This window comes from Nylanderia fulva, unplaced genomic scaffold, assembly GCF_048542155.1.
Source record: "Nylanderia fulva isolate GAGA-0341 unplaced genomic scaffold, ASM4854215v1 Scaffold119, whole genome shotgun sequence".
NCBI classification, from domain to species: Eukaryota; Metazoa; Arthropoda; class Insecta; order Hymenoptera; family Formicidae; genus Nylanderia; species Nylanderia fulva.
The window spans coordinates 88,751-109,754 of NW_028189398.1; the positions used below are offsets into that span (position 1 = coordinate 88,751).

Consider the following 21,004-nt stretch of genomic DNA (forward strand, 5'->3'; position numbering starts at 1 on the left):
AGATTGCGTTCCAAAACGTCCTCCTCGAGGAAAATTTTATTTAATAGTATATTGTTCACTCGTGTGGGGTGGTCGCACTCGCCTTTAGCTCGTGCGTTCATTCCCCGCACTCGTGATCAATTGTCAACTTTCCACACTTGATACACATACTATTTTGTATTACAAGTGCAGGCAAAGTGGCTTTGTGCGCGTTTTCTGTGCGCGAGGTGGCCGATTGCACGCCGCCATATTGCGGCGACACGGTGCGGGAATAGCCGTGTTCAAAGTCATTGTCCACGGCTGAAGCCGATGACTTTGAACGCGGCTCAGCCGTAGGCAATGGCTTTGAACGCGGCTTATTCACTCACCGCGTCGCTGTTAGATAACGGCGTGGGAAATCGGCCGCTTTCCGCACAGAAAACACGTACACAAAGTGCCACTTTGCCTGCACGTGTAACACAAAAAACTATAGTACACGTTACGTATATTATAAATTATCAGTAAAATTTTCCTCGAAGAGGACGTTTTGGAATGCAACCCTAGTAAGCTTACTGCCAATGTGAGTTCTGATTGGCTTCTGCTTTTTTGCCAAGGTATGAATAGGGATGTTCCGATACCATAAAAGTATTGATACCTACTCAAATGAGTAGTACTCAAATCGTCTGAGCGATACTACTCATATGAGTACTCCAAAAGTATCGATACTTACTCATATCGATACTTTTTTCATTTTTTTATGCAAATGAATTAATGCTAAATGTATATGATATTTTACTTGATTGTTTATTTTATATAGTCTAATAATAAACGTTAAATACTTTTATTTTTTTATTAATGATAATTGTTAAACAAAAAAGTCATCTTTTGGAAGATTTCCCAAAAAGAGCAATTGCTCTAAATATTTAGGAGACAACTTATTTCTGTTTTGAGTCATAGTTGCACCAGCTTTTGAAAATAAGCATTCACTAGGCACAGGCGTTGCAACGACGATAAGATATTGTTGAGCATATTTGTACAAACGAGGAAAAATGACTTTCATGTCTTCCCATTCTGCAAATGGGTTGTTCTTCAAAGATATTACAGGGTTTGATAAATAAAGAGATATTTCATCACTTTGGTGCGTTTTCTGTTTCTTTTTGTGACCATGCACTATCGATTCGATACAAGTACTTTTCTATCGATACCGAATATGTATCGAAAAAATTATTCGATTCTAAAAGTACTCGGTATCGAAACAAAAATATCGAATACATACTTGTATTTACTTGTATCGAATCATCCCTAGGTGTGAATCCTCTCCTTACTATAATGATAAATTTCCATAGAGCTATTATTTATATTTTGTTATATTATTATATTTTTTGTTATTTATTTTATTATTATTTTTATTATTTATTTTATTATACTATTATTTTGTAATCTATATTTTGTGATAATTTTATTTTTCAATATATAAAATTATTTTGAATTTAACTCTATATAATTTTCCATGGATTTATATTTTATAGTTTAAAACTCCGCTACTGCGCATCGTATCGATGAGTCTCATCAATTTTTACTTAAATTTTTAGTAATAATTTTTAAAAGTCCGTTTTAGGTTTGTCCGAAACTTATTTACAATATTGTGTTTTTGCGAAACACAATTGTATTCCGCCAACTCTCGGGGGAGGGAAGGGGGGGGTGTAATTTTAAAATATTTATTTGTATTTTTAGGTTACGTTCCAAAACGTCTTCTTCAAGGAAAATTTTCCTGAAAATCTATAATGCACGTAACGTACACTATAGTTTTTTCAGTAAAATTTTTTTCGAAGAGGACGTTTTGGAACGTAACCCTATATATATATATTAAATGTTAAAATGACGTCATTTTAATGTCTAACGACGTAATTTAACGTTTAATGACGTTTAACAAATTGAAAAGATTATAAATAAAATATTAATATTTAAAAATTACCCAGGTAGTAAGCGTACATCATTTTGACGTCATTAAACGTCAAATGACGCCATTAGACATTAAATTGACGTTATTTTGACATTTAATGATGTCATTTAATGTCAAAATGACGTACACTTGCTATACCTGGGTAATTTTTAAATATTAATCTTTTAATATATGATATTTTAAATCGGCCAATACCCATACAGCACAGATTATTGCAATTATATTGCAGCAACGTTGCAATGTTGCAAGTTGCAATGCAACATTATAAAGACATTGCAGAGATATAGGTGTACAAAATTCCAGCACACTTGTAGCAACATGACATTAATATTTCGGAAATATTGCATGTAATCCAAATTCTATAATTTATATATTGTAATATACATATACCCAGCAAACACCAAGTTACAGCTATATAATTGTTAGTTGTAATTTCCCACTCAAAAATATAATACGTGTATTATAACAATTATATTGTTGAGTGGAAAATTACAACTAACAATTATATAACTGTAACTTGGTATTTGCTGGGTATAATACTGTAATAAAATAATTTTTTGCAATATTGTACAATAAAAGATGTTAACGATAATCAATAATTTTATTAAATCATTGGCTTAAATTTCTGCGCCAAACGCTCTGCGCAATACATGTGTGCGTGTATAGCAGGCGCCGGCTTCGCTACGTAGACGTAGATTTATTTACATTTGTATACCTGTATATGCAACATTAGTTTATGGTTGCAATAACAATGCATTATTGCAAACTCATAACATTGCAATATTGTTGTAATATTTTGTTGCAATCTTTCACGTCAAGCGGACATTTTAACATTGCTGCAATTCAACAGCAATGATGTAGCAACATTTTGCAGTAAATTTGCAATATTGCAATATTGCGATGAAAGATTGTTGTAATGTTTTTGCAATCTATCGGTGCTGTATGGGTAGAGCCCAAGCGCGAAAAATTAATTCTTCGGAACTGTATAATATCTCTTGGTTTGAGCCTCAAACTTACATATGGAAAAATAGGCGAGAAAAATATAGGTCCGAAAAGTCGCTGAAGGGGAATCGAACCCGCGTCTTTCACTTTCCGGGCGACTGCTCTTACCAACTAATTATAAGCTATTTAAACCCCTTCGATCCTATATTTTTCATTTGCCTTTTTAGTAGATTGTAGTAAATAACGTCATGATTAGGCTCAGGGGTGAATAAAATCAGATAAGAAATATTTTTATTGGCTCTCAATATTAAGAATAATCGCCTATTTCTCCATATGTAAGTTCGAGATTAATTTATATATGGAACTTAGTAATCTCAAACCAAGAGATACAGTTCCAAAGAATTAATTTTTCGCGCTTGGTCTCTATTGGCCGATTTAAAATATCATATATTATTCTTAATATTGAGAGCCGATAAAAATATTTCTTATCCGATTAATATTTTACTTATATCTTTTTAATTTTGCCAATATTTACATTTTGAAATTTGGCGCCAACTAAAGATATGTCACGTGATGTCACGTCAAAGGTGTCGATGCCATACTATATCGTACTAGTTAAACGTGGTTAAACTATGAGCGAAGAGCAATCACGTGCCCCTCCCGGCATAACATTCTAAGATTAGATGTGCGTGATTGATTAGTTTTTTCACTGCATATGCATCGCATGCACACACAAACACACACACACATACACACACGGCTGTATGTATACATCTCATAACTATATACATAAATTGAGAACGAGAGATGTGTCTTGATTAATTAAGGGTGACAGTTCGCCTTGATACGGCGCTGAACGACAATCCCGCGATTTGGATTGTCTATCCGGTCTAGAAAGAGAGAGAAAGATCGCTTCTTAATACACCTAAATCGAGGTATGCGTAAACATGTTCTACGAGTGATCGTGGACATCCAAGCGCAGGTTAATTCGGCCAGAGCGAAATTCGTGAATAAACATGCAACCGCGACCTCGTTGTGAGTGATATCGTTGTTTTAACGCCCGATATTATCATGGCAGAGAATCTGTCAAAACGGCCTTCCAAGGGAATCCTCAAAACGTCCAGCAGTTTTGATAATCCAGAGGCGCCTAGGTAAGTGCGTTAATTGAAAATCTCAATAGCAGATAGAACATAATTTAGCTTGAACATAATTGCACAAATTGTTTCTCGACACATTATATATGCATTCGATTCCGAATATGTAATTTTTTAATAATATAAATTCTTCTAGATATTTTTTACACCCTACAATATCATATTATTACATATATATTAATTATATTATTATATATTATTGTATACATATATATAATTTCTTATTGAAATTCAGGTCCTCGAAAAGTTTTTCTTCTGCGAAAAGATTTTTATCCTTTTTTTATCAAAGAATAAATAAAAAATATTTTTTGCCAATTATTAGTATTATTATCTGAGGAAGGATGAAAAATTTTCCACACATTTATGCAAGAGTCGTAAATTAAGTTAATTATGTGATATAGATTCTATTTTTAGACGTAATGAGAAGCATCATTTGATTTTTCTCTTTTAATTACTTTACCTTAATCGATTCGTAGACCAAATAAAGAAACAACATGGGACGAAATGAATATTATCGCTACTCTTCATCCTGCTGACAAGGATTATGGTCATATGAAGATCGAAGAACCAAAAACCCCATACAACTTTGAAGGCCTTCAAAATGAACATGAATTCGATCAATTAGATGCTAGCACTATTGCAGCCAAGTGAGTAGATGTAATATTTATATATTGTACCATTGCAGTTTGTAATACGCAATATACGAATGATTGTATGTTGATAAAATATAACACTAATGTAAAAATATTTATTATAAACTTTATATTAATTTTGTGCTTGATGAACTCAGATTAGCTGGAAGTAGCAAACCCAAAATTTTTGAAGAATCTAGCGAAGAGGAGGAAGATGAAGAAACTCCTGAAGAAAAAGGTGAGAAAATATGCTCAGGTGTAATTGTCTTTTCAAAATGCTTATTTTTATTAAATTTTAATTTTGTATTAATATTTGTATTTAATTTTAGAAAGGAGGAGAGTTTTTGAGGCAAAGAGAAAGGGTCATTATCGAGAATGGCATGCTGTACAAATGGCAAGACGACTCTTAGAGCAAGATGAATTGGAAGAGGATGAGGATGAAAATGGAGAAGGTAAAAATAACGAAGAAAATTCGTCAGAGGAAGAAAGTGATTTCGACACCCGCTTCAAATGCATGCCGTCCTGTGATAGAAATGAAAAAAAATAAACAAAAAGCATTGATTTGTAACTTATTTTTAAATCGTCCATCACAATTACAATTTCGTGGCAATGATCTTTATCATTTAATGCTATTGCGATTAAAATATTTGTTATACATTTAAATGCCCAAATTAAATTTCACATTTTAATCATGTATATACAGCTTCACCCTCTGTAAATAAACATCTTACAAACCTGAATGTTTATAGAATAATCTATTGGTAGATTTTTTCAAGATTATAGATATAGTAATAGTAATATTACATAATCGTAAATTTTTTAGTTACTAATTTAACTAAAAAAATATTCATGAATGCACAAAGCTTGTCGCGCTTAATGTCAATCTAAATTTATTCAGATTGTGATATGTAAAAGATTTGCTCGTCGTTTCGGATATTACAGGCCTATTTGTCTTTACTTTACAGAGTTGGTTTTAAAAATATCTTGTAAAATTTCATATCCTTGGAAAAATTTGCAGAGGGATTTACTGTATCAAAATTCGACGAACAATAAGGCTGAACAAAGCACTTTCACATATAGCGAAAATTTCAGATGCCATATGTAATTTTTACAGTAAGAAATGTATGTATCTAAAAATGTTAGAATACATGTGTAATACAAGTCCTGTGATTAGCATAGGCATATGCTATGTAACATTCGAATGTACAACCTCGAACTTTCGTTTCTTCTCATAATGCTTGATTTTATTTTCCAAACTCTCTGTAAAAGAAAATTGAATATAGATTATACACATAGACACACAGACACATATAATGAATTATCAATTTGTGTAATGTAATTATTGATTAAGTGAACTATTTAGTTTAAGCCTGTTCAAGTTTATTTGAACTTTTATATATATATATATATATATATATATATATATATATATATATATTATTATTATTATTATTAATAAAAAGTATATATATATATATATATATATATTCTTGTTATTCTTCTATACTTTATTCTATATTTTTCAACCATTCGTGCCATTATTATGTTTTTAATCAGTTTGTCCAAACTAATCGATTGCAACGCACGAATACAACGAACTATATAATGATTTGTTGGTCTTTTTTCTTTTCTATTTCTTATTAAGATAATTTTTTTTAGCAGAGTAAATAGGGAAAGTATTTTACTCAGGAGCCAAAACTTGGACAGGCTTAATTTACTAAATTGTATACTGTTGATAGAATGCATATATAAAAAAATTTGTGCATAGAATACGTAAAAATGTGACATGTTTAATATATATATATAAAACAAAGAATTAAGTATATCTGATTATCAAAATTTTGAATGTCTGTATTATATAATGGAATAAAACATATTAATAGATTTTGAATAGTATCTGTAGGCATAGTATCTCGAATTAAAAAAAAAAAAAAAAAAAAAAATTCATATTGTAGATAAGTAATAAGAAAAGAAAAAATTTTCAAATAATGGACTGAAGATTTAAGGACGAATTTTGAAATAAAGTCTCGACTTTATCAGTAAATTTAATTTTGTTCCGAAATGAATTATGCATACTGACCACACATTTCTCGTTTCATTAGTGGCTGATATATTTTTGATCTTACTCCAAGAAGAAGGCAATCACTTTGAAAATCAGTGTTTGCACAATCGACCAAATTTTCCAACTTTGTTAACATATTCCTAATCATTGTAGATCTGCGTTAAAAGAAATTTAATTTATGAAATTGATTATGTAAAATTATACAGATTATTTCTTTTGTTCAATAAATGTACTTTATAGTATTGAGAGCCCAATCTTGTTGTAATGTCTTGACAGTATTTATTAACTCATTTTGATCAATAAACCATTCTACATCTTCATAATCGCAATACCAGAGATTCAATGGTACTTCATGAGCCATATTATACTGCGGCTTCTGTGGACAAGTTTCAACATTTAAAAGCTTCAAAATTATTTCAGGCTCTTCTTTTCTTTGTCCAACCAGTAACAAAATGCCCATTAAGCAACGTATTTGATGCCAGAGAAAAGCTTGACTTGTGATTTCTAATTCACATATATTGTAGCCTTTAAAATAAAAAAAACATTTAAATAAAAAATATATATATATATCAAAATAAAACTGTATTACATGTATTGTGATAGCTTATAGTAAGCTTAAGATATTAAAAATTACCTGTGACTTTTTCTGTATTTTGATTGCTCATGGATACTTTTGCATCAATTACAGTTCTCTTGAAGTTAATTACACCATTGGCTACATCCATTTTACAAATATTACGGAAGTCATGATCCCCTACAGCGTACTTAACAGATTTATCCATGGCATTTATATCTAAATTGCTCTTTGGAAAGAAATACTTGTATGTCCTATATTTGCAGTCAAATCTCGCAGAGAAATTCGGCGAGACTGGACACCATGCTATGCATCTTATATTTTTTGGTAATAATATATTCAATATTTTACAATAGGGCAATTCCTCTGATAAATTATTTTGATTTTCTGGTTCCAATCTACTGCGAATGTCTAATGAAATCACTTGAGAGAATGAGCTAACACCTTTATCAGTTCGTCCACACCGATGGTAGTTGGCATTCTCACGAGATTCTATGCAACAACTTTTTAACAAAGCGTTGAACAAATGATGCTCGATAGTGTCATTGTTATCTTCTTGTACAGTGAAGCCATGATAATCCCAGCCGAGATAGTAAAATTTTAAGAGAATATGCCTTTTATGGTATCTGTGATTGAATTCACAAGATATTATTTAAATTAAAAAAAAAAAAAATATATATATATATATATAGTGAAAAAAGTGATACACATACCGTGAGAAATCAAATGATTTTTTCACTCTATCAGGCATTTCTCTCTTTTCCGATTTAGAATTTGTAGTTTTTGTGATTAGTGCTCTAAGTTGCTCATTGTGAGCTTCTAATTGTAATATTTTGTCGATTAATTCCTGTAAATCGAAATTGTCCATATAAATCATAGTGTTATAAATAATTATAAATAAAGATGATTAAATATTTGAATAGATGTAAATAAATATATGTGTAAATATATATAAACACATGTATAAATATATAAAAATTAATATGTATAAGTAACATATGTCCATGAATAAATAAATTATGTATAAAAAAAAATATATATATATGAATATGTATAAAAATATATATAAATATTTGAAAACATTCCTATATAAAAGTGATACATCAAAACATACATATAATCAGAAATATGTATGTCATATATTTATATTTGCAAATCCTACCGATTTGTCAAATAATTCCAGTTGTTCCCTCGTGCTTTTTTTCGAGTTAACACGTTTCATAGCTTTTTGACAATAATATCGAAATATTCTTGTAGCAAATAAATGTTGCGCTCGTCAAACAAAGGTTATGCGCAGTACACGTGTATCTCCGCGCGATGTCATTGGACACTTTCTAACCAATGACAACGCGTCATTCGAGTTGGGCTTCGCGCATGCGTAGTAAACGCGGTAAATCAGTAAAGTATCCAGGACAAGCAAAAAGATGTATTATTAATCACCCGCAAAAAATTTCTTAAAAATTCCAAATATTGGTTTTGTGTAATGTGAATATTAATTATAATAATTATATTTGATAAGACTACTCTTGATTGACCAAACTTTACAGCTATTTATTAATTTATGAAAAGATGTTCGATGTATTTTTTCTTAATAAATTTATATTATCGAACATGAATATATGTAGTAAAAAATTTATTTTGATATATTTTTTGTAAGAAAAAACTCATGATTTGTGGTGACCAAAAGATATAAGATATTTTTATTAATATATGATTAATATATATGATAATATTTGACAATTTGTTTTTTTTATAGTTTTTCTTGTTCGATCTATTTTTGAAATTTTGATATTATACTATTAAAATATTATTCATTATAATTTTTATTATATTATTATTTATCTTTACATTAAATAAACTTATATATATTTAATCAATAATATAAAATTCTTTAAAAACTTTTTTTTTAATCCGATAAATGTAGTCTAAATATTGGAGCAAAAAGCATATGTTCTGTCTTTTTGTGTATATGCTATTCTGAAATTTTGATAAAATTAAAATTGCACTGATTTATACTATATATTATTTACACTATCAAGTAGAGAGTGTACGTCACTTTGACGTCTAATGACGTCAGTTTGCTACTTATTGAGACATGTAATTAACCCAGATAGCAAACATTCATTTTGACATCGAATGACGTCATAGACGTCAAAATGACGTCATTTTGACGTTTAAAGACATCAATTTGAATAATAATTTGCACATGCACAAATAAACATAAATAAATAAAATTTATTCTGTCTCATGTTATTATTCTATAGAAAGATAAACAATCTCCAGTATATTATGTTTTTATTGTACCTATATATGTATATTTAGAGAATGTATAATAACAGAATGCTGAGAAACAAAATTAGAAAATATCTTAAAAAATGTAATTAGTACAATATGGCCTTTTAGAAGGATAAGGATAAAAAATTCTTGAAAAACAATGATTTTCTTTATATATATATATATATATATATATATAAGATATATATATATGAGCTGCCCAATCGCTATATGCACTTGCGCGAATGCAGTTGCGCATATAAAAGCTATCACACCCTGATCGGCCTATTGACACAGAGGGCACGCGACCCTTAACAGTGTTCGTGAAAATATATGTGTGGAAGGAGTCTTACCAAGTTTAAGGAGATTTTTGTTCTCCACGATATTTCCCGCGAACGGGGGCGTTCGCAGGAATCTCGATAAATTAAAGACAAAATGAATCACACGGGTTCGCTATTTTTATTAATAATATACAATCTGCATCTACTGCGTATAATGTGATTCTTATATTTCTCTCTTCTTGACTAGACAGTACTAGATCACTATACAGTTACAATTGTGCGACGCACTCATCTAGTTCGGCCTGAAGATTCGACGTCTTCGAGATTATGATAATAATTAACCGAAAGGTTCGGTGAATTATATATATCTAGATAGTCAGATGTATGGAAAAAAAAGATTTTATTACACACACAAACTTTGTTAGCAGAAAAAAATGATATACAATGTCGGAGTAGAATTTTAACAGAATTTTGAAAAATCTACTAACAGCGAATTTTAATGACAGAGATCAAATGAAGTTTACAATAGTTTAATAGCAGATTGGGCACAAATTAAATGGATCTGCCATTTAATTATTTAAATAATCCATGGCACATTTATATTCTATCTAAAGCTACATATGATACATTTATCTATCGTCATTAATTATTTATTTCGATTTTTATAATGTCTATTTTATTAAAAATAAATCAGATAAAAAATAAAATAGAAAAACGGTTTTGCTACTTTTATTAGAAAATTATTGAAAAATAAGTACATTGTTAAAAAATCATTGAATTATGCTCGGCTCTTTGTTGCCATAATACTTCGTCATCATAATTGCGGACACAATTAGTTAATTTATTGTGTATGCAATATACCGATCAAACCTGCTCCCAAACTATTATGAAATATTGCAATTATATTGGTTACTATCTAGATATTTATGTAAGAAAAATTCTTAACTTTCTATGGAAGATTTTCGTATATTGAATAATAAAAGTAATATCCATTCAATATACGAGAATATTCTGAATGTTGATTGTAAAAACGGTGCAACTCGAGGATTAAGAATTCAACACCGAATTCCGTTAGATGCAATGACCGCTCAGGTGCAATGGAGATTGTCGTACATAAATTTATCAAATAAGTATCGCGTTTAAAATCATTAAAACACACGTAGAAAAAAATTATATCGAACAATAGAATGAATTTTTATTTAACAAATGGGGAAGAATGTTATTTCTGGAACTTCTCAATTTGATAGGTGTGTGATAATTTTTTTTAGAGAAAAAATGTCGCAAACTACGATGCATGATCAATAATATTTTTGAGATATGGATTTTCGAAATTTTATTTCTTTTTAATATTTTGAGATTAAAAAATTTTTGGCAACAGATCATTTTCATCAAATTTTTTAATATAACAAATAATTTTAATTTAATAAAAAATGTTCCAGGTAGTAAAATTAATAAAATTTTAACATTTAATTAATTTAAAGTAATTAAAATTAAAATGACATCAAAGTGACTAATTTTACTACCTGGATCATTTTTTAATTAAATTAAAATTCCCTCTCTCTCTGCACCTTTCAAAAAATTTTAACCTAACTCAAACTCTCCAGGTAGCAAAATTAGTTATTTTGACGTCATTTTAACGTTAAATTAATTTAAAGTAATTTAATTAAAATGACGTCAAAATTACTAATTTTGCTACCTGGATCATTTTTAATTATAATTAAAATTCTCTCTCTCTCTCTCTCTCTCTCTCTCTCTGTACCTCTCGAAAAAATTTAATCTAACTCAAATTCTCCATGTAGCAAAATTAATCATTTTGACGTCATTTTAACATCAAATTACGTCAAAATGACTAATTTTGCTATCTGGGAAGTTTGAGTTAAGATAAAATTTTTTGTGGGGGCTAACAAATTATTTCAACAAATATATTCTTTCTTAAAAATATATTCTTTCTTAAATATGCACATATAGTATAGACTTTTAAAAATCGATATTTCAAAAATTATGGAATGGTTTGCTTCTTCTGATAAAAAAATCTTATAAAAATAATCCATGAAAATGAGAGGGGCCAGAAATATTTTTTCAATGCGCTGCGCGTTGACACTTGTAAGGGGAAAAAATATCGAGATTCCTACCGTGATTTAATGATCTTCTTTTCAGTAGGCAAGCACTCTTTGCTACTCAACGCTTGAAAAAACCCGATCCAATATTTTCTCCGCTCGCTTACATATTTCTTTATACTTTGTGCAAAAGTGGTGACTTTCGAAAATGCACCAGTGAGCAGTATTCAGTATGCAGCCAACCTCGAATTCGTTAGGAATTCGGAATATAAGATAAACGTGACTTATATAGAGCGTTTTTTTCGTTTGCGTTTTCTCCATACATATATATATATATATATATATATATATACGTACAAAACTGATTCGATCTCATTTTCCATTAACGATTGATTTCCTCTCGCCTGACCACATCTGAGTGGTTTGCACCGACTAAGCGATTTAATAGTCGATAAAGCGACTCTTCCTGATTCCTGACCTTTCAATTTTCAGGTGCTCGACACAGAATCACGTGCTATTGTCCTAGTCTAATGTATGTAAAAGATGTTCGAATATCAGATTTTCGAAAGAGAATTTTGTTTCTTCTTTTGAGCTGTTGACTTTTATATGCACGCTTGACTAAAAATTAAAATAATAATAATAATAAAATAATTTATAAATATTAAATTATTCAGATGGTTGCCTAACAGCACACATATCCCGAAAACGTTCAGAGAACATCCTGAAAATGTTCGAATGTCCTCTGGATATCCTCTGAATATCCTTTGAATATCTTTCGGATATGTTGTGCTATTAGGGAAATTATTCAGATGGTTAAGATATAATCGTAAAACGATTTAACAATATTTATTCTTTATGCGATTAATTAATAGTAACAACTTTGATTCGATATCTCTAATAGGATTTTCGAATCTTATTTGCATTCATCACTTTCAAATTATCAAAGACAATTTGCGAGAATCTCAATAAACCTAGAGGATAATCACAAAGTTACCGAAGTAGCAAACTAACGTCGTTAGACGTCAAAGTGACGTCACTTTGACGTCTAATGACATCAGTTTGCTACTCCGGTAATTTTAACTCAATATTTTGAATTAAATAAATATTTAATCGATCTTGAAACTTGTAGAGTCGAGGAGCGAACAAAAAAATTTAATCGGGATAATCTCGACTTGAATAATGACATATATAAAACTCAAAATACTTATTGAATGACAGCCACTTTATTGAGAGTAGACAGCGGTGAACATTAAAGATCGCCTTGCAATCGTATGCAATTACCTCGATAGACTTTTAGATAGTAAGATATCACACGTGCCTCCCGTAAGAATCGTATTCTTATCTGTCATGCTATCGATCTCTCACATTATGACGAGTCTGATCGTCTCGTAAGTGCACTCGTAAACTACTTTATACTTCTGCTGCAAAAAATAGGCAAGCCGAAAGGACAGGACTTGCATTTCGCACGCCGTGTTTAATTTCTTCATCCTTCGTTTTCTCACCAAATGTGAGAGATTTTGTCCTCTCTCCGGTTCCTTTAAATTTACTTATTTTTTGCAGAATTTTCTTTCAAAATGGAGGTATGATGTGGGATACTTTGAACGCATGATAATTGACGATACATGCATTGTCTCTTGCGAAAATATATGTACAGGTAAAGATGTATACAAGTAGTATAATAATATACAAAAGTATGTGTTTCGATAACAATGTTAACAAATTCCTCCTCTTCCCTCCCCGAAAGTCTGTTATCTCGTTTTCTTGTAATAAATTCCGTTCAATCGTTATCCGCGCGAGAGAAGTTCTTGAATTAAAAGAAATCGGCGGGAATAGATTTTCTATTAAATTTTACATTTTGTATTCATCTCTCTCGTTAAAAAAATTCGATTTCTTGAGTAGTGCTTATTATTTTTTCGAAAGAATAGAAAAAAAATTTTAGGTCTCTACTACAAGAAACAGTTAGTCAAAAACTTCTATACACAGTTGAAAAATGTCTGTTAAATTTAACAAATATCACAAATTGTCCCAAAGGATCCACAGAAATTTTTGTGTTAATTTAACATAATATGTTAAATGGAGACAGAAATACGACGTTAATATTTTAACATAAAATAAATGCAAACTTCAAGTAATTTAAAATAAATGTGATGCAAAATTAACATAGTTTTGATGTAAAATTACCTAAAATTATGTTAATTTTAGATTTTATTATCCCCACACACTTATAAAATAATATTATTATATTTATATTAGTTATTAATATATTTAGTATATTATAAAATAATATACTAAATATATTAATAACTAATATAATTAATATACTATTATTTTATATTTATTATAAAATAAAAAGTCAACATTTTTGTCTATAAATTTTAACAGAAAAATCTTGTCATTAATAATGTAGAACATATTTATTGTGTAAAATTAAAAATAGATGCACAGTGTGTTATTTTTACATCTTTTTCAGTTGTTTTAATATAACATGAGAGCAATATGTTAAATTAACACATAAATATATTGAATATTTAACACGAAAATTTTAACGGGGACCGTTTTTAACAAGAAGATAAAAAGTAGCACTAGTATTTCTTCGTAGATCAGCAATTGGATTTTTATAGAATAAATTTTCAGTCGATCGCTTTTAATTCGCCCATTTTTCACAAAGATACATTCATATGTCACAGTGATGCATGTATTTCCAAGAAAGAGCTCTCTCCATCATTGTCACACTTATTTAACCGTTTCTTCGACTTCGCTACACGAATATGCATATACGTAGGTGCATTTATGTATATTACTGTCGGATTAGTTCTTTTTTTTTCTCTCGCAATAATTTATAAAAAATGTGTGACTTGCCTACTGGCTTACGTAATTATTACAGGATAAGTCATGCTCTGTCTAACAATAGGAATACGAGTACAAACGCTTCGTCGAATGTTTCATCGTGCGTGCCGACCAGAAATACAGGATCGGAGAACAACTGTTTTCTTTATATCCATTGATTCATCTCATTATTTTTATGCATAAAAGTATTGAAATAAGAGCATCGAAAAATGAATATTTTACGAGATATTTTATAGCTTATGTAAAATATGTCACGTTGAAGTACAAAATATTTCATAAACTATCCACTTTATGGCCAACCTATTTTATGCCAAATATCGTGAGAAATCGATTTATATTAAAATTAGAGTAGTTTAAAAAAACTAAGTTGACCTTCAAATGATCTTTTAACTTTCATATGAAATATTTTATTGTTACAGCTATAGTTTCAGCAATATTCGACTATATTAATTAAAATAGACACCCTGTATATCGACTGGATTTGTCTTTACTATTTCGGAATTTTTGCAAAAATGCCTTACTAAAAGTCCAAAAACGACGTGAACCGAAAAAGAGAGGGGAAGAGGAGAGAGACGCGATGTCGCTTTTGATAATAACTTTAAATCTCGTTGTATTTCCAAAAATTTTCATCGTACATTTTTCATACTGTAAAAAACGGGGTATCACATGAAAAAAAACCGACTAACTACTGAATCGTGTCGAAAAAAATGTTTATTTTTTATTTTTCCTTTTCTTCAACTACCTTTAATTTCTTTCACTTTAATCGCGAATAAACATATATCACGGGTTGTGTGCTCGGTTTGAAATTCCGCGGCTCAAGAAAAACTCAAGAATTTCCTCCACAGAAATACCCGAGGCTCTACCTTTAATGAGTTCACTTGCAAGTTGAAACTAGAAAAACTGGATCTCACTCGTGCAAAGAGGATCTCGCTCGCGCAGATTTTATTCCCGCCGAATGCAATCTGACCCCGTTTAAAAGCAGAGGGAACCCCCGATTCTCTCTCATCAGTTTTCCCGCGCGAGAGAGGATCTCGCGTGAGTACTTTGTATTATTATTATTATTATTATTATTACTGATTAGGATTCTTTATCATGAGAAAATTAAAGGAATAAATAGTTCTCGACCAATACTGGTTATAATTATTTATTTAATAACCCTACCCAAGGAGAACAGAAATGTCAAAATGTCAAATTGATGTCAAAATATTTAGTTCGTCAATTTTGATGTCATTTTAGTTCGTCAAAATGACATTAAATTGCATAAAATTTTGTTGATGTTCACAATGATAAAAAATTATTATTTTGTATTAAAAATAATTGAGATGCAAATGTAAGATACTTTAAATAATATTTTAATCAACAATTTAGTTTTTATCACAATAACTCAACTCTTCTGCGAACTGCAATGATATCTGAATATGAAAAACGTTAACCTTTAATTATATTTATAATAATAAGCATTGTATATACACAGTCGAGAAACGTACATCACAATTTCCATGACCAAAAAATGGCATTTTAGTCAATATGACGTCAAATTGACATCATTTCGACTTTTCTGTTCTTCTAGGGTAATAGTACAACATAAACCGAAAGATATTCAGAGGATATCCAGAGGACATTCGAATATCCTCAGGATATTCTCTGAACGTCTTCGAGATATGTGTGCTGTTAGAGAAATCTCACAACGTTTCGACCATAATTTATTATTATTATTATTATTATTATTATTATTATTATTATTATTATTATTACTGATTAGGATTTTTTATTATCGCCGGTGAAAAAATTAAAGGAATAAATATTGCTCGACTATAATACTGGCAATTATTTATTTAATAAATCTCACAACGTTTCGACCATAATTATTATTATTACTGATTAGGATTCTTTATTATCGCCAGTGAAAAAATCAAGGGAATAAATATTTTTCGACCGATACTGGCAATTATTTATTTAATAAATCTCACAACGTTTCGATCTCATAATTGATTATTATTATTATTATTTTTCTTTTCCGTAGAAAATGAAAGGATATGGGGGCAATTGACAATGCATGCATTGATTCGATTCGATAATTATCAGTTCTAAAGATATATACCCGAAGGTATATTTATGTATATTAATATGCTCTCCGCCACACACTCTCTTCGAGGTATGTATTTTTTTTTTTTTTTTGAACACAGCACCCTAGCGGAGAACGAAATATGCCTGATGAAATCGTTATTACGTAATTATTTTCTAGGATTGGCTAGACGCGCCGAGTTAAGTTTGTGTGTGTGTGTGTGTGTTTGTGTTTGTGTCTGCGTGTATTAATATATATATTTATATATACGTGTGTATAGGAAATATTCAATGAATATATTACTTTGTAACATATATTTACAAACACATAGTTATTCATTTTAGAAATGTACGCGAGGGGGAAACTTACTTTAGTATTTGTAAAGTTGTCACGCGTTTTTCTCCGCCGCCTTTTAATTTCCCTCGGCCTGAGATTTTGGCGGGATTCTTCGCGAGAAAAGTCGAGGCGACGCCGAAGGAGAGAACGCGCCTAATTAACATAGCCTCTCGATATCTTTCGTCTTAACAATCCTTATAATAGATATATGTATGTTTTTTTCTTTCTCTCTCTCTCTCTATCGGAAAGAGAAAAGGAACATTTGTTAGCCGACGGGGACGCTTTAAACGCGACCTCCTTTCATTTTCCGGAGGGAAGCGTTCACTTCGTCATCCTCGAATCGATGAACGAGAAAATCCTGGGATGAAAATCGTTGTAACGTCGTCATATCTTCCTTCCCATCTCTCCGCGACTAACGAATATCCTTTTTTCTTTTTATTTATTTATTTTTTTTTTTTTGTAATTCGTCTTGTAAATATCTCGAAGGTATATATATCTCGTTAATTGATACCGCATCAACTAGAACTAGTTCAATGTTTTAAAGTCGCGTCACAAAAATATTCTTCGGTCGTACTAAGAAATATTTAAACAATATTTGTTCACTGCTAGGGTTTACTCTTTCCCTTCCCCTTCCACTTTTCTATCCCGAAAGCAATAACGTTATATCGATTGCACAGACGACTCCTCCCCCATCCCAATCTTCCGTCCCGACTTCATTCCCAAAAATGTGTGTGTTGTTTTACCACGGATATACTATACATATGAAGTTTTTTATTCTTGTTTGCTTCCCCACAGTGTTTGTTACACGTCACGTGTAACACGCTGCGTCACTAATGAGATACAAGACCTATTGACTGACGTTGAAGTAAACTAAGTGTCGTGTGCTCGATAGTATCGCGCGCAAATCCGTTTACACTTACTCCGGCTTTACGTCTAAAAAAAAAAGAAACCCAAGCAACAACGAGTGAGACTTGAAATGAGCTGAGAGATCGAAATTTCGAGATGAGATTTTCTATATAAGTGTGTCTTCGCAAGATTTTCACCGAGCTTCGATATTATTTTTTTTCTTCGCTTTTTTGTGACTTTTATATACTCTTACGCTTAAATAATCATCGTCGCGCGTTAGAAAATATCCCGTGTGTATTATAGAAAAGTCTTACCTTTATTTTTCGTCGACCGTTGTCTCTTTCTTGTACCTCTTGATGAGAATTGGAATGACATTTATTATTTCACTAGAGCGTTTACATTGGGCGCTTTTCAGCAATGTACACAGACAGCCACTGTGTAACACCTAATGTTTTCCAACTATGATATAAGTCATAACAATCGTACTAAATTAAAGTGTTTCCTCGTTTTGTGTCACTCTATGAATATCAAGATTTTGGTATTTGGTACTACGTTCTTTTCTATGAAGTATTCCGATAGGAGATTTTAAACTTTGAAAAAACTATGTGAAGCGACTGCAATCTGGCAGTGAAAAAAAAAATATGAGCAGCGTTTTAGTGTGTCACACAGCGTGCAATTGTGTTTTGTTGCTGAAAAGTACCTATTATTCACGCGTTCTTTTTTCTTTTTTTAATTTTTTTCCGTAATATTAAATGCCGAGCGAGAACGCGAGAGAGAGCGAATTAATTAAACCCACAGCGCGTCTGTGTCCACGTCATCATTCTTATAAATGAGTTAACGAAATGGCACAAACATGGCCTTGAATTTAACAATGATTTGTCCGAAAAGAATCGTCTCACCTTCCGTGAGACGCAAAACGATCTCGTAGAGAGACGCTTGCGCGAGATCAATTAATTTATCCTTAATTAACTTAAACAACCGATCTAACACACCCTACCGATTGTGAGTCTAGTGTGACGGGAAAATGTGAGCGAGTTTTTGCCGCGCAGTAGCGATGCATCAGGTGTCGCATCAGGCTGGACACGTGCTAAAGGTACTCGACGATGTCGCACTTGATGGATATATTCGGGCAACTAGCTATATTCGAGCGATAGCCCCGTCTGGCAGTGCTCTTGTGCCGCTCTGTGAGGAGCTTTTGAAAGATCGGCAGGATCGTCAGATCCAGCAGCTCGCCATCCGAAACGGCACTGTACATTTTGGAAACGTTCATCGCGGAACCACCTGCAAGCAAGAACATCAAGATCGAATTAGGATGACAATATACCATATATATCCCATATTAGGATATATATTGTCATCCCAATCTCTATCCAAGACTCTGACTCTGTTGCAATCGCGTCAAAATCGAAGACACTCGGTGACATATTTGCGAAGATGAACAGATTCGTAATAAACTTTAGTCTAGCATGTCCGAGACGCAATGAAGGTATTTAAGGGACACGATATGCACAATATGTATGTTAAAGCATTTTTTTAAGTATATATACATATCCCCTGTGGCAAGCGTACGCCATTTTGGTATCAAATGACGTCAAAATAGCGTCATTTTTACGTTTAATGACATCAATTTGCCATTTAGGATATTTCATCTGAGTAATGAAAATCTGAATATCAGACAATCACTCGGTGCACTCCGAATCATATCAATTTAACCAACCGTATTTGAAATATGAATAACTTTACTGTACAATCAGATTGCCATTTAAAATCTGATTAGTTTGCTCTTTAATGTAGATTTCATTATTAAACGTTTATTTCCGCTGCGACAGCACGAATACGTGAACTCTCGGCAGCGTAATAGTTATAATTTCTTCCTTTACACGAGCATTTAATTTCGAAATTAATGTCAAAAGATTAATATAGTAGTATAAAATATATGTATTCTAGTTTTTTGTTATTGATTAAGATGCTTTAAATATTTTTTTGCTTGTCATAATAAAACCTATTTTTCACTTCATTTGGATGCGGATGCAACAGTATTTTCATGCAGCAAAAAATCTGTAATATTGCTCATCAAAATATGTTATTGACGTTTTTAGCTAATATTTTTCAAATGTAACTAATGCGACACATATCTTGCACTTGTAATGAAATGTTTCTACTAGTTTTAAGTCTCGTTGCAGAGAAAATAATTGAGAGGTAGACATTTTTTAAGAGCTAGACATTTGGGATTCGATTTTCCAGCATATTCCGCAAATTCTTATAGTTCTAAATAACAATACATATAATGACACACAATGTTATCCTTAGAACATATTTCAATAGAAGGAGATTGACCACCGAGCCTGTATTCAAGATCTATGTATATGAAAGAAAAAGATAGTGATTCCCTAATCGTATACATGCGTTGCTATCGTTATTGTCATGAGGTTTTTTTATAGTTACCATTGGGAAAAGATTGTTACCTCTTGCTCTTCTCTTGCTGAACTAATAGTAACCATGGCAATGATAATTACGTATACGCATTGCGGGAAATCATCCTATCTTTTTCTCTCGCACCTATGTTTGACACAGACTTATTCCACGAGAAAGGGATCCGATAGCCCACATTGTTAATTGAACCAATTGAATACTATGACCAGAATTCATAGTCCGATCTTCTATTTAAGATCGTCTTAAGTGTGGCATTAGGTCGACTTAAGATTCCATTCAACCAATCAAATGCACATAGCATCTTAAGGACTCTGATGATTGATCAATTGTGCCAGTTACTCTAAGCACCAGTGTAGATGTGTGCTAACGAGATCTTCCCTTCCACGAGAAGGATACAATTTCTCTCTCATGTATATATGTTCTAAGATGCTACTGTTCAATAGAAGGGGAATTGGCCGAGCCTGTGTTCAAGATCTGTGTGAAAGAGAAAGGTAGCGATTCCCTAATCATCCACAATACATATACATGCGTTGCTATTGTCATTGCCATGCGTGTTTTTATAGTTACTATTGGGAAGAGA

The 21,004-nt window shown here is 31.2% G+C and overlaps 3 protein-coding genes across 7 annotated transcripts in view; 1 reads left to right on the forward strand and 2 right to left on the reverse strand.

The window, feature by feature from the left end:
- The first annotated feature begins 3,499 nt into the window (after positions 1 to 3,499).
- On the forward strand, positions 3,500 to 6,965 carry LOC114940001 (protein phosphatase inhibitor 2). Its single transcript, XM_029314479.2, has 4 exons — positions 3,500 to 4,014; positions 4,494 to 4,664; positions 4,808 to 4,887; positions 4,979 to 6,965. The coding sequence occupies exons 1-4, from the start codon at positions 3,935 to 3,937 to the stop codon at positions 5,194 to 5,196; spliced, it is 549 nt and encodes a 182-aa protein (XP_029170312.1). The 5' UTR covers positions 3,500 to 3,934; the 3' UTR covers positions 5,197 to 6,965.
- Positions 5,003 to 8,605, reverse strand: LOC114940000 (tRNA pseudouridine(38/39) synthase). Of its 2 annotated transcripts, none has more exons than XM_029314478.2 (6): positions 8,448 to 8,605; positions 7,999 to 8,132; positions 7,346 to 7,911; positions 6,945 to 7,236; positions 6,730 to 6,866; positions 5,003 to 5,909 (listed from the first exon to the last, which is right to left on the reverse strand). In XM_029314478.2, exons 1-6 carry the CDS (start codon positions 8,505 to 8,507, stop codon positions 5,836 to 5,838), a joined length of 1,263 nt encoding a protein of 420 aa, XP_029170311.2. In that variant the 5' UTR covers positions 8,508 to 8,605; the 3' UTR covers positions 5,003 to 5,835. The 2 variants fall into 2 exon arrangements, with proteins under 2 accessions (XP_029170311.2, XP_085346206.1); XM_085490080.1 differs by lacking the exon at positions 8,448 to 8,605 and adding an exon at positions 8,400 to 8,443.
- Positions 8,606 to 9,995: 1,390 nt separating this feature from the next.
- GABA-B-R2 (gamma-aminobutyric acid type B receptor subunit 2) overlaps positions 9,996 to 21,004 on the reverse strand; it is a 61,005-nt gene continuing 49,996 nt past the window's right edge. For all 4 annotated transcript variants that reach the window (XM_085490103.1, XM_085490098.1, XM_085490090.1 and 1 more), the window contains one exon: positions 9,996 to 19,272. In XM_085490103.1, the coding sequence (XP_085346229.1) occupies positions 19,079 to 19,272 (194 nt within the window). In that variant the 3' untranslated portion in view covers positions 9,996 to 19,078. The remainder of the gene's footprint in view (positions 19,273 to 21,004) is intronic.

What these genes read in the sequence shown, in the direction of transcription:
- LOC114940000 (XM_029314478.2), bottom strand. Translation starts at nt 8,507, where the DNA reads ATGAAACGTGTTAACTCGAAAAAAAGCACGAGGGAACAACTGGAATTA. An exon ending in AAATCATTTGATTTCTCACG is followed by an intron (nt 7,912 to 7,998) that starts GTATGTGTATCA and finishes ATTCAATCACAG; the next exon opens with ATACCATAAAAGGCATATTC. An exon ending in AATGAAACGAGAAATGTGTG is followed by an intron (nt 5,910 to 6,729) that starts GTCAGTATGCAT and finishes TTTCTTTTACAG; the next exon opens with AGAGTTTGGAAAATAAAATC.
- LOC114940001 (XM_029314479.2), top strand. Translation starts at nt 3,935, where the DNA reads ATGGCAGAGAATCTGTCAAAACGGCCTTCCAAGGGAATCCTCAAAACG. An exon ending in GCTAGCACTATTGCAGCCAA is followed by an intron (nt 4,665 to 4,807) that starts GTGAGTAGATGT and finishes TGATGAACTCAG; the next exon opens with ATTAGCTGGAAGTAGCAAAC. An exon ending in AGAAACTCCTGAAGAAAAAG is followed by an intron (nt 4,888 to 4,978) that starts GTGAGAAAATAT and finishes ATTTAATTTTAG; the next exon opens with AAAGGAGGAGAGTTTTTGAG.